The 13,194-nt window shown below is 37.3% G+C and overlaps 1 protein-coding gene across 1 annotated transcript in view; it reads left to right on the forward strand.

The window, feature by feature from the left end:
• The window catches only part of LOC134875235 (uncharacterized), a 30,715-nt gene extending 18,626 nt beyond the window's left edge, over positions 1-12,089 (forward strand). Inside the window, exons 19-32 of the mRNA XM_063899710.1 lie at positions 1-160; positions 238-432; positions 1,528-1,687; positions 2,203-2,267; positions 2,398-2,639; positions 5,026-5,194; positions 6,214-6,417; positions 7,074-7,224; positions 9,363-9,469; positions 10,942-11,049; positions 11,196-11,422; positions 11,546-11,720; positions 11,824-12,018; positions 12,078-12,089. Of these exons, the coding sequence (XP_063755780.1) occupies positions 1-160; positions 238-432; positions 1,528-1,687; positions 2,203-2,267; positions 2,398-2,639; positions 5,026-5,194; positions 6,214-6,417; positions 7,074-7,224; positions 9,363-9,469; positions 10,942-11,049; positions 11,196-11,422; positions 11,546-11,720; positions 11,824-12,018; positions 12,078-12,089 (2,170 nt within the window). The remainder of the gene's footprint in view (positions 161-237; positions 433-1,527; positions 1,688-2,202; positions 2,268-2,397; positions 2,640-5,025; positions 5,195-6,213; positions 6,418-7,073; positions 7,225-9,362; positions 9,470-10,941; positions 11,050-11,195; positions 11,423-11,545; positions 11,721-11,823; positions 12,019-12,077) is intronic.
• The last annotated feature ends 1,105 nt before the right edge of the window (positions 12,090-13,194 follow it).

Below are 13,194 nucleotides of genomic sequence, written 5' to 3' on the forward strand. Positions count from 1 at the left end.
GGCGATATCGCAGCCGCTGGAACTCATCATGGCTGCAGTGGACACTACAGGAACAATAAAGGACTTCTGCAGTCCCACCTGCCTCATCTCCTTTAAGTCCAACCCTGTGCCCACCCAAACTCCACAGCAGCTCTGCAGCATGTGCAACAAATCCTGCACTGTAAGCAAAAAAACAAATTATTTTTTTGATTGTAACCGTAACGATTTTGTCATATTGATGGCTCATTATCTCCTCAGACCACCTGCAAGTTAACCCTGAATGAAGATACCCACACATTCTGCAGCGACTCCTGCCTGGAGGGTTTCCTCGAGGAGATTAAGGCCGTCTGTGAGAACTGCAACTCCACCTGCCGCAACAGACCTCTGAAGCTGGAGGTGGAGAAGGAGACCAAAACCATCTGCAGTGAGAACTGTCTGCACCACTTCATAGAGGTGCGCAAATACAAAAATAAAAAGATACTTAAATTGCTAAAAAACCCAAAACATTGCAGCTTAAGCGATGTTATCAGTCCAATGATGGAGCAAATCATGGTTTACTATAAGGGTTGAATTATGTTTAAAGTTTAGTCTTGTGCTGTGTGCACTCAGACAGCACGGACAACAGTACATGTATGAGCCGAGAGAAGGTATGCTCATTTTTGTACATTGTAGTCATATTTAGTTTGATTCAATTTTAGTTTATTGTTTAAAGGAGTAGTTTGGATGTTTGGGAGCAGAGTTTGATGAGGTATTTATCCATACTCTTATATTTAAGGGTAGCTGCTGTCCGCACGACCCCAGTTTGGAGAAAGAGACGGGAGTTAAGAAATGTACAGCTGTGGATGGGGTCAGCAGCAAATGCAGCCACCTTAAACATCAATATCACATTTATATACTGCCAAATTCTCGGAAACGCCTTTGGAGGCAGCTTATGGTAGAGCAATTAACATTCAATTCACGGGCAACAGCTCTGGTCAACATTCCTGCGTTCAGCTTATGAATTGCTTCAACAATTTCTAATCTTTGACAGTGGCCTTTTATTGTGATCAGCCTAAGGCAAATCTGTGCAATAATCATTTTGTCTAATCAGCATCTTGATATGCCACACCTGTGAGATGGATGGATTTTTCGGCCAAGGAGAAGTGCTCACTAACACAGAATTAAACACATTTATGAGCAATATTTGAGAGAAATAAGCCTTTTTTGTACATACAAAAAGTCTTAAATGTTTGATATCTGATCAAAAATGGGAGCAAAAACAAGTGTTGCGTTTATGTTTTTGTTCAGTGTATAACCCCACCTCAAATTATTCCTACACATTCCCAGGCAATGTACCAAACATTTAAAAATAACCCAGGCATTTGCACAGACCAGTGAAGTTTATTCACACCAAAGTCAACTCACCGTTTTTTTGCAATTAAAACCCACTACGTCAAATTATAAAATAATATTTACTTAAATGGAACTTAAAGGCACAAAGCAAGACACTGAGATGTTTGATCTCCGACTAACTTTTTTTTCTGCCTTTTTTTTTTTTTTATTCTGCAGAAAAACTACACACCCCACCAATGCACCTTGTGCCACGTTGCTCACCCGATGTCGGAAATGATCGATTACAAAAACAAGGAAAACATGGTGAAGCTCTTCTGCTCCAGCCAATGTGTGATGTCGTACAAGCTGTGGCCTGGAAATGAAAACGAGCATCAAGGTACTGGAGAATACATTTTCTATTAATTTTGCACTGTATAAATTTATTGGTAATGTGATGGGCTCGGTTAAGTTTAACCAGGCACTGGCATAGCGTGCGTGCCGTCCATGTGTTGTTTCTTTACAAAAAAGTGGAACTGACTCTGAGAAAGATCAGCAGCAAGAACCATATGTTAGAAAAAAAAGAAATTCAGTGAAACTTTCATTTAAAAAAAGGTTGTATCTGCCAATAATATAAAATATGATCCGGGATGTCCAGTTTTACAGACTGAATTTCCCCTCGTGGATTAAAAAATATTGATCTTAATCCTAAAAATATTTAAATTAATAAGCAGTATATAAACCTTTCATAATGGTTTATAACAGACTAGAATGTAGTTGTGAGCAGATTATTAATGTGTTGCTAACAACTGTAGTTATTCCTGTGCACATCCATGAGTAAAGGCTAAAGTAAAACACAATGTGATATACAATGTCATTTTGTAATTGTTATGTGTTTCTGATTTCTTGCTTCAGAAAAGAAAAATGCAGGTCAGAGGAAGAAGAAAAGCGACAAGCAGTCACAACACGTATTAAATACTGTGAGTATATTGCATAAAATAAATTCATAGTAAATACAAAGTTTGTCTGATTTGATCTCAACTTATGTAACATCACATGTGGCATGTAATGGTTCTAATCCTTTAACCATGACTGTGTGTTGTCCCACAGGAAGAGGGAAAGATCATTGAGCCCTCCACTGCCAGCGAAAATGATGCATCTGAAGAGGTCATAACCACACCCCTCTCTGAATTTTCATGGGTAGCTTGTTGTAACTGTGGAAAGACACTGTATCGAGGAGAAAAGCTTTACAAGCCGAAGAGCTCCAAGGAACATTTTTGCTCAGCAGAATGCCTCGCCAAAAAGCTTCCCCACATGATAGCTGTCACCAAAACGTGCTACAACTGCTTCCAGTAAGTCCTGGGTATTTTTATATATGCTTTTTCTTGTTTCTGTGCATTTGTATAAAACACACAAAACTAACTAAATTCACATTTTCTAACAAAATTTCTCCGTTATGATACATGATCTATAGTATTATTGTATAGTACAGTCTGAATGATCTATAGTATTATTGTATAGTACAGTATACATTATAGTATTATTGTACAGTATGAATGATCTATAGTATTATTGTATAGTACAGTATGAATGATCTATAGTATTATTGTATAGTACAGTATGAATGATCTATAGTATTATTGTATAGTACAGTATGAATGATCTATAGTATTATTGTATAGTACAGTATACATTATAGTATTATTGTATAGTACAGTATACATTATAGTATTATTGTATAGTACAGTATGAATGATCTATAGTATTATTGTATAGTACAGTATGAATGATCTATAGTATTATTGTATAGTACAGTATGAATGATCTATAGTATTATTGTATAGTACAGTATGAATGATCTATAGTATTATTGTATAGTACAGTATACATTATAGTATTATTGTATAGTACAGTCTGAATGATCTATAGTATTATTGTATAGTACAGTATGAATGATCTATAGTATTATTGTATAGTACAGTATGAATGATCTATAGTATTATTGTATAGTACAGTATGAATGATCTATAGTATTATTGTATAGTACAGTATGAATGATCTATAGTATTATTGTATAGTACAGTATGAATGATCTATAGTATTATTGTATAGTACAGTATGAATGATCTATAGTATTATTGTATAGTACAGTATACATTATAGTATTATTGTATAGTACAGTATGAATGATCTATAGTATTATTGTATAGTACAGTATGAATGATCTATAGTATTATTGTATAGTACAGTATGAATGATCTATAGTATTATTGTATAGTACAGTATGAATGATCTATAGTATTATTGTATAGTACAGTATGAATGATCTATAGTATTATTGTATAGTACAGTATACATTATAGTATTATTGTATAGTACAGTATGAATGATCTATAGTATTATTGTATAGTACAGTATGAATGATCTATAGTATTATTGTATAGTACAGTATGAATGATCTATAGTATTATTGTATAGTACAGTATACATTATAGTATTATTGTATAGTACAGTCTGAATGATCTATAGTATTATTGTATAGTACAGTATACATTATAGTATTATTGTATAGTACAGTATACATTATAGTATTATTGTATAGTACAGTCTGAATGATCTATAGTATTATTGTATAGTACAGTATACATTATAGTATTATTGTATAGTACAGTCTGAATGATCTATAGTATTATTGTATAGTACAGTATGAATGATCTATAGTATTATTGTATAGTACAGTATGAATGATCTATAGTATTATTGTATAGTACAGTATGAATGATCTATAGTATTATTGTATAGTACAGTATACATTATAGTATTATTGTATAGTACAGTATGAATGATCTATAGTATTATTGTATAGTACAGTATGAATGATCTATAGTATTATTGTATAGTACAGTCTGAAGGATCTATAGTATTATTGTATAGTACAGTATGCATTATAGTATTATTGTATAGTACAGTATACATTATAGTATTATTGTATAGTACAGTATGAATGATCTATAGTATTTGGAAAGTCAATTTATGTTTTTGTTCAAGACCAGACGTTTAAAAAAAGCATTCCTTGGTTCAAGCTTCTGGGCTTTGAGATGTGATTATAAAGTGAAGATCTTGAGGTTATGTCTAAAGAGGTTCTTCGATGTTTTTGGGGTTTCCCTTTCCTGTATTGTGTTCTATAGGTTTTCTCCGCCTGAAACGCCTCCATTGGACTCCTTTGTTTACTTTCGAACCTAGTGACATCACTATGTAACACTTGTGCTTCTATTGGCTACCATTCCAACACATTGTACGTGATAGGCTAAGGGGCGGGATAACTCTAAGTGTTTGACAAATGACAACAGAGCCGGCCAGCTAACCAATCAGAGCAGACTGGGCTCTGGTTTCAGACAGAGGGTGAAAAGAGGTGCTGCAGCACAGGCAGTCTGAGAAAAATGAAGCACATTAAAGCATGGAGACATGTCACAGTAGTGGAACGAAATACCAATATGAACCTGAAAATGAGCAGAATATGTCTTCCTTAAACAAAAATTGCTCGATCGATCATCTGGCTGCTTAGTTTTTATGAAAGGGTTTACATATTTAGTTTTCTGCTGGTTAGGCAGAGCAAACACCTTAAACTCAGTAGACTGAATATGCATAAATCCCCCCACCCAAAAAACAAGGTTTCTGTGTGAAAGCAAAGCACCCAATGCATCACTGACGAATCCCACTCTGATCTCCTGCCTTCAGGGAGATACTGCGGCCTCGCAAAATGATCTGTTGTCCGGTGGATGATTCAGGAACTCTGAGGGACTTGTGCAGCGATGCCTGCCTCGCTTCTGTCAACTCCAAGCGGAAGTTGATGGCCCCCAAACCTCCACCTGTGTTAGAGTGCAAGATGTGCTTCCAAAAAGTATATGTAAGAAAAAGATATACTTACTCTTTTGTTTGACTTTAAGTTGCATCAATGCCTTTAACATATTACACTGGGGATGGTGCAGTCTTATGTTGTGATACGATATTTTAAGGACGGCTTAACAGGTTAGGACTTGTCGCAAACTAATCCCATGTGAAGACTAAAACCAACGATCTCTGTCTTTTCTTTTAATGCTTTTCTACTCCCCTCCCTATTTTACCATTATTGTGCCATTCTAAGCAAATATGCAGTTTATTTTATTTTCCAACTTGCAATGTTAACAAAAGTTTTTAAAAAGTCATGTTTCAGCCGTGTGATTTGGATCTACTCAAATCTAATGGGTTATTTATTGCCCGTCCTACACAATTTAAAATACTTGTTTTTTTGTATGTAGCCTGCACATATCCCATGATTCTACTGACAAAGTTAAACCTGGTAAACTCAAAAACCTTCTTGATGGTTTAAGAACAAAAAAGACTTAATTTCTTTAAACAGCTGGGCACTGTCTTTTCAACAATCTTTACTGAAACTGCAGTAAACGGCTCATTTGTTGGGAACTGTCTTCTCCTTTTGAACTGTTTTCATGCTAGTACAACAATTATTTGTTGCAGTAAAGAAAAAGAAACACATAGTTTCCATGATCATAATGAATAAATATGCCAGGAAGTTCAACCTTATGGAGAATATAGAAATTACCATCCATGTAAGTAAGCACAGGGGTCCATAAGTAATAACGGATATCTAAATCAAGTTTAATGTAAGTGAAGTGTTCAAGACACTTAAAAAGATCACCTTGGACTTAAAGAAACTGGGATTTGTTTAATGTTTTTCATTTCTTTCTGGCATTTATAGACTGCATGATAAATCTATGAAAGAATCTGCCGTTAAATGCATAATGAAAATAATAGGAATAAACCATTTTAATAGGATATAAAAAAAAAAAAGAAACGAGTAGTTTTCTACTTTAAATCATCTGAATTTCAACAATTATATCAACCAACATGCTAATTTGTCATCTCTAGAGCAAATTCAATCTGACGGTGGATGGCCAGATCTGCAGAATTTGCAGCGACGCCTGCCTCATCAATTACCAAAAAGTCCACAACCTGCAACTGTACACCTGTGATGTCTGCAGCTCCATCAGCAACGACAAACAGTTCATGCTGAAGGAGAAGGACGGCAGTAAGAGCATCTGCAGTGAGGAATGTCTGGTCAAGTTCAAACAGGTGAGGAATTCATGTCAACATCCCCATCAATTCATTTGACCAAGACGCTGTAAATATTGAGGAACTGGTGTTGGAAAATCTCCAACTTCCACACATGCATATTGCTACACTAGAACACACTAATCGGTTTGTAGGTCAATTATCAAACTTATACATTTACACTTTCTATTACGTTGAATGAATTTGGAAATAATAAATAAATGAATGATTTACTGACTTAAAAATGAATTGATAAATAAATAACCGACCAAATTATAGAAAAATGAGCCAGTTAAAGACAACATCAAGTTTTAATTGTTGAAGTGGATTGGTGGTTCATGGAAAATTTAAAGATTTATTTTGACTACTGTGTTCAATTTTTTTTTTACATTTAGATCTTGTTAGTGGAAGCCCACTTTAATTCACAGTAGTTTGTTTTTAAACATAAAGTTAGCTTGTGTTTTAAAATAAAAGGCAATCAACAGTATTACAAATATGTGCTGCATTTTAAATACAAATATACAGAGCAAATACTGAGAACATGCACACGTTCAGTGTACAACACATTTTCAGTTTGTTTAAAGAGATTCAAGTTGTTTAATAAAACCTAAAGGGTTCACATCCAATCCTGCATGTCGCCTCACGCTTCTCTGCTGTTACTTTTCACATCTTTACAGACAATTGAGACGCCTCAGCTGTGCCCCATGTGCCGAACATCCCATCAGTTATCGGACATGCTAGAAAATAAAAATGGCGAGGGCTGGTTGGACTTCTTCTGTAGCAACAGATGTATGATGGTACACAGGTGTCAGTCTTCCACTTTGTCAGGTACTGCTCTCAGTTTTTCTCTTGGCTTGACTATGGCTGTCAATTATATCTGAATTATCAAGGGAAATAATGCTACCAGTCATATCTTCAGCTTTGGTTATTTTGCATTTTGAGTCTTTGCCAAATGAATAGCTATCCTAGTACGAACATACATACGAAGGAACCTGGCAATAAAAGAACACTGGAATATTCGCACAATATTGTTATATGCTTATTATTTTTCAATATCAAGGTTATCCTCTATCAGTATGTTGTAAACCCTGTTTTAGCATTAAATTATAATCTATATATATATATATATACAGTGGGGCAAAAAAGAATTTAGTCAGCCACCAATTGTGCAAGTTCTCCCATTTAAAAAGATGAGAGAGGCCTGTAATTTTCATCATAGGTACACTTCAACTATGAGAGACAGAATGGGGGAAACAATCCAGGAAATCACATTGTAGGATTTTTAATGAATTAATTGGTAAATTCCTCGGTAAAATAAGTATTTGGTCACCTACAAACAAGCAAGATTTCTGGCTCTCACAGACCTGTAACTTCTTCTTTAAGAGGCTCCTCTGTCCTCCACTCGTTACCTGTATTAATGGCACCTTTTTGAACTCGTTATCAGTATAAAAGACACCTGTCCACAACCTCAAACAGTCATACTCCAAACTCCACTATGTCCAAGACCAAAGAGCTGTCAAAGGAGACCAGAGACAAAATTGTAGACCTGCACCAGGTTGGGAAAACTGAATCTGCAATAGGTAAGCAGCTTGGTGTGAAGAAATCAACTGTGGGAGCAATTATTAGAAAATGGAAGACATACAAGACCATTGCTAATCTCCCTCCATCTGGGGCTCCACGCAAGATCTCACCCCGTGGGGTCAAAATGATCACCAGAACGGTGAGCAAAAATCCCAGAACCACACGGGGGGACCTAGTGAATGACCTGCAGAGAGCTGGGACCAAAGTAACAGAGGCTACCATCAGTAACACATTACGCCGCCAGGGACTTAAATCCTGCAGTTCCAGACGTGTCCCCCTGCTTAAGCCAGTACATGTCCAGGCCCGTCTGAAGTTTGCTAGAGGGCATTTGGATGATCCAGAAGAGGATTGGGAGAATGTCATATGGTCAGATGAAACCAAAATATAACTTTTTGGTAAAAACTCAACTCGTCGTGTTTGGAGGAGAAAGAATGCAGAGTTGCATCCAAAGAACACCATGCCTACTGTGAAGCATGGGGGTGGAAACATCATGCTTTGGGGCTGTTTTTCTGCAAAGGGACCAGGACGACTGATCCGTGTAAAGGAAAGAATGAATGGGGCCATGTATCGTGAGATTTTGAGTGAAAACCTCCTTCCATCAGCAAGGGCACTGAAGATGAAGCGTGGCTGGGTCTTTCAGCATGACCATGATCCCAAACACACCGCCAGGGCAACGAAGGAGTGGCTTCGTAAGAAGCATTTCAAGGTCCTGGAGTGGCCTAGCCAGTTTCCAGATCTCAACCCCATTGAAAATCTTTGGAGGGAGTTGAAAGTCCGTGTTGCCCAGCGACAGCCCCAAAACATCACTGCTTTAGAGGAGATCTGCATGGAGGAATGGGCCAAAATACCAGCAACAGTGTGTGAAAACCTTGTGAAGACTTACAGAAAACGTTTGACCTCTGTCATTGCCAACAAAGGGTATATAACAAAGTATTGAGATGAACTTTTGTTATTGACCAAATACTTATTTTCCACAATAATTTGAAATAAATTCTTTAAAAATCCTACAATGTGATTTCTGGATTTTTTTTTCTCATTTTGTCTCTCATAGTTGAAGTGTACCTGATGATAAAAATTACAGGCCTCTCTCATCTTTTTAAATGGGAGAACTTGCACAATTGGTGGCTGACTAAATACTTTTTTGCCCCACTGTATATAATAATCTTTTAACCCAATAACCGCTGAGCTTTGACAACACTTCACCAATTTAGGACAAAGAACAGGATGCATTTACGGCCTACTGTTCTAATAAATAATACCAATAGCAGAAACATTTCTCGATTTCTTTTGAGAGTGAAAGGTCATTATTATTAACACTGCTTATCCCATCTAATGTTCTTTCAAGTAGAGTGACCACTTGACCGCCTTTTTACATTTCTTTATAGGAAGGAACTTCCCTTCCCCAGAAGATAATGACATCAAAGAAGTGAAGATTTTGCCAGAAGAGATTGAAATTACAGAAGTGAAACCATCGCTACTAAATTTGGATTTTGTGAGTATTATGTCTGTAACTCACTCTGTGTACAGTGGAAGCAGGGTTTGGGATAGTGTGTGAGAGCTTCAGGCTTTACTGTCCCACAAGGAAGCGTTGTGCTGGCTTCATAATATCTGTAGAGTAGTGCAACACATTCTTTAAATGAACCCTGTATGCCAGATTTCAAAGGACCAGTGTTTATGGGGATCTATCTATCTATGCAAACACGGTATAACCAACATTTTGCATTTGGTGCTGCCAAATCAAACTAACAGTCCCTTTTTAAGAATTAAAATCGATCTTTGTGAGCTTCAATTTTAATCACTGAAAGCAGGATTCTCCCACTCTGTTTTTTCCCCTCATCCCCACCTGCTTAACCCATTTAGGCCTAAAACGCCTGGAAAAAATGCCTGGAAAACCTATGGCAGATTTTAGAAGAACCCCCTAAAACCTGAAGTTTTTCTGGAAATTCAGCAATTGTGTCAACGCCTACTAAATAATTGATTTCTCAGCCTCTGTAGCAGATAGAAACAAAATTCAAAAAGTATTTGAGAGCTTACAGCTGTGGCTTTCATGAGTGGCCTCTGCAGGTAAATCGACTTTCACTCCTTGGGTGCAGTTGAAAAAACTCTGTGGATTAAAGTAGTAATTCTCCATCCTCCACTCGGTTTCAAAACCTTCAAACTCATGGTCATCATCGTCGCTGTCTTCAAACATATGTCTTAACCATTAATCCCGCTTGATTGGTTCGACGGATTCAAAGTCGTCAGCAATAATGTCATCAGCGCTGTGCAGATCGTCAACATCACTGCCTTCACTAACTTCAGAGTTCCCTCTGCGGTAGTCTAAGTCAGCCATGATTGTTCGAAAAAAATCCAAACAATGCCACGTGTATATTCTGATGTATTTCATTGGCTAAGAGGCCCATAATTAATGCAAAAATATACCACAGAGCTCTTGTAACAGAAAACGACGTATCCGATTTCCCGGCTTCAATGGTAGAATGACGTAACAGCGCTCCCGGTTTTAATGGTAGAAATGCAGCAACGCTTTCCCGGCTTAAATGGGTTAAACCAGCCACAGAAAAAATCCCAACACCAGCTACGTTTTTTGAGACCCAATGACGACTGCCAAAGTCGGACATTACTGGGTTCAACATCGTTTCACAGAGAGCTTCCACATTTGTTTGACACTGTAGTCTATATTTCAGCTGTTTAGATAATACAAATATCCTGCTACACAAATTATATAGTGGGAAAATACATATACAGTATCAAATCAATAATTACAAATGATGTTGATTTTCTGTATAGCAGTAGAGCCTGTTTTGTGCTTGATACGTAATATCACTGACAGTTGGACTACAGTATTACAAATTCTACATTTATTATTTTTGAGTGTGTTGCAGAGCAGACAAAAGAAATCCCAACAACAGCAATTCTCCACACAGACTGTTGTAAATGTTACACATGTCTTCCCTCCTCATCAAGATCAAAAAAGAGCCCAATGATGAAGAAGAGTACAGCCAGAATCTCCCATCAGCCATTTCCACAGAAGGCATTAAGGATGAGCCTAAGGCAGGAGAAGCTGTGGCTAAGGTAGGAGACATGAAACGCTTCATATGAGAATGAAGACAGTCTGTTTTTTAATAAAAGATGTCAATAATACTAATTAGGATAACAGTAAAAGCAATATCAGCAGCTTAGCGAGAGTTACACCATCATTTCCTTTTTGTTTCTGACAGGAGGACTTGAAGATTGGGTCAGTCTTCTCTTTAACAGAAGACTCTTCTACGTCTTCAGCGCCTACTCTCACCCACATGAATCTGCCTGTGTCTTGCTTCAACTGCAAACAGCGCCTGATGGACGGAGGGACGGTTTATCAGAGGAAAAGCCACGCTGAAATCTTCTGCTCCACTCGCTGCCTTCAGAAATTTTACCAAGTTAAAAAGACGTGCCACTTCTGCCTCCAGTGAGTCCATTTCCCCTGTCCCTCTGACTAGTAAAAAGACATTGGTTTTAAATGTTCTCCAGCTGAACTCATCTATGCTTCAAGATGAGTTTGAACTGATCTCATCCTTCCTCGTGCTCTCAGGGGGATAACACAGCCTCAGGACGTCCTCCAGGTGGATAACGAGGGGACGATTAGGGATTTCTGCAGCAAAACCTGCCTGGCCTCCTTCAACTACAAGACAGTTTTGTCGCCCAAATTCTCCCTCAAGGCGCTCACATCTCAGTCACAGTGCAGCGTGTGCAACAGATACTGCATCGTAAGAGAAAAGAACATTTGAACCCTCTGTTCTTTGTTAACCAGCTTTATATAAAACGAAATGAGTTATGTTTGACATGCTGTTGTTTGTCTACGTCCTGCAGAGCAAACATGAGATCAAACTGCGGTACGTCGTCCACAAGATCTGCAGCGATCCCTGCTTCCTCCGCTTCTGCAACTTCAACAAATTGTCCATCTGTGAGAACTGCCACTCCCGCTGCGACAAATCAGTCATGCTCAAGATTGAGGGCGGCAGCATCAGACTCTGCAGTGCAGAGTGTCTGACCCAATTCAAACAGGTAACACAATCTGGAAATCATTTTTTTAAATGATCTGTACACTTTTATTAAAATTTCAGAACTCACTTTAAGAAGGCTCTTAGCTGTCTAGTTTAGTTCTTTGTGAATTGTACGGTAATGATACTAAATTATTTAAGGTGAAGGTAGTGATACAAAAAACTAAAATGTGTGTGTGACTATTTAGTGCCATCTAGTGGTGAGGTTGGCCACCATCTGAATACCCCACCCTTAGTGTACAAACAAGTAGGACTTAAGTTAGTCTTTAAAAGGCCCCTTTCTAGAGCAGTGGGTCTCAAACTTTTACAGTCAGGCCCTCCTTGGGTAATGGCAATATTTTCGAGGCCCCCTGAACCCGGTTCCGACCTAGATTGGTAGGATTAATTGTATGTAGTTGTACAAACATTACATTTTCTCTGCTAATAATAACAACACACAAAGATCCAACTATACTTTTGTATGTTATTATGGATAGAACATAAACACCTGTGAAATTAATGGTATTTGTTATTTTTGTTATTGTTTTAGGGAAAAACTAAACAAATTGGAAACAGAATTACAATTGCTTTATTTAATATATATTGTGGATTCTGGGCTACACATATCATACCTGCAGGAAGTAACAAAATACATTTTCTAAAGTACTGTACTTAAGTACTGTTCTGCCCTCACTAAAGAGTTCCCCTTCTTCAATTAGACAGACAGATGACTCCCATCACACACCGGTCAGATTTGGTAGATTTATTCAAACTGACAGCATGTAAAAGGTGTAAAACTAAAATGAAGAAAGAAAGAAAATACACAATCAGCATAAAATATGTAATAACTAAGATATCAGATACACATCCCCAAAGATAAGGCCTACAACAAGCCTAGAAAGTTACTACAGTGACTAGCTGGATATATGAAATCGCATGTCAAACATTAATTGCTCTTACTTCGCTGAAATTACAAAAATATGCAGAAATAAACCCATCAAGTAATTACACTAACAATATCCTGCAAAGATACTCACAGACGATGCTCCTATAAAGTGAATTCAAAAGAGGATGGAATAAGATGTAGCTGCTGCTCACACTACCATGCCAAAACTGGTCTGATAAACAAAGCATTCCAGGTGACTTCCTGTAAGTGTCACATGACTATCATGAATTTCAATATGACTGCCCAAATGTTAAA

This window comes from Eleginops maclovinus, chromosome 13, assembly GCF_036324505.1.
Source record: "Eleginops maclovinus isolate JMC-PN-2008 ecotype Puerto Natales chromosome 13, JC_Emac_rtc_rv5, whole genome shotgun sequence".
Classification (NCBI taxonomy): Eukaryota; Metazoa; Chordata; class Actinopteri; order Perciformes; family Eleginopidae; genus Eleginops; species Eleginops maclovinus.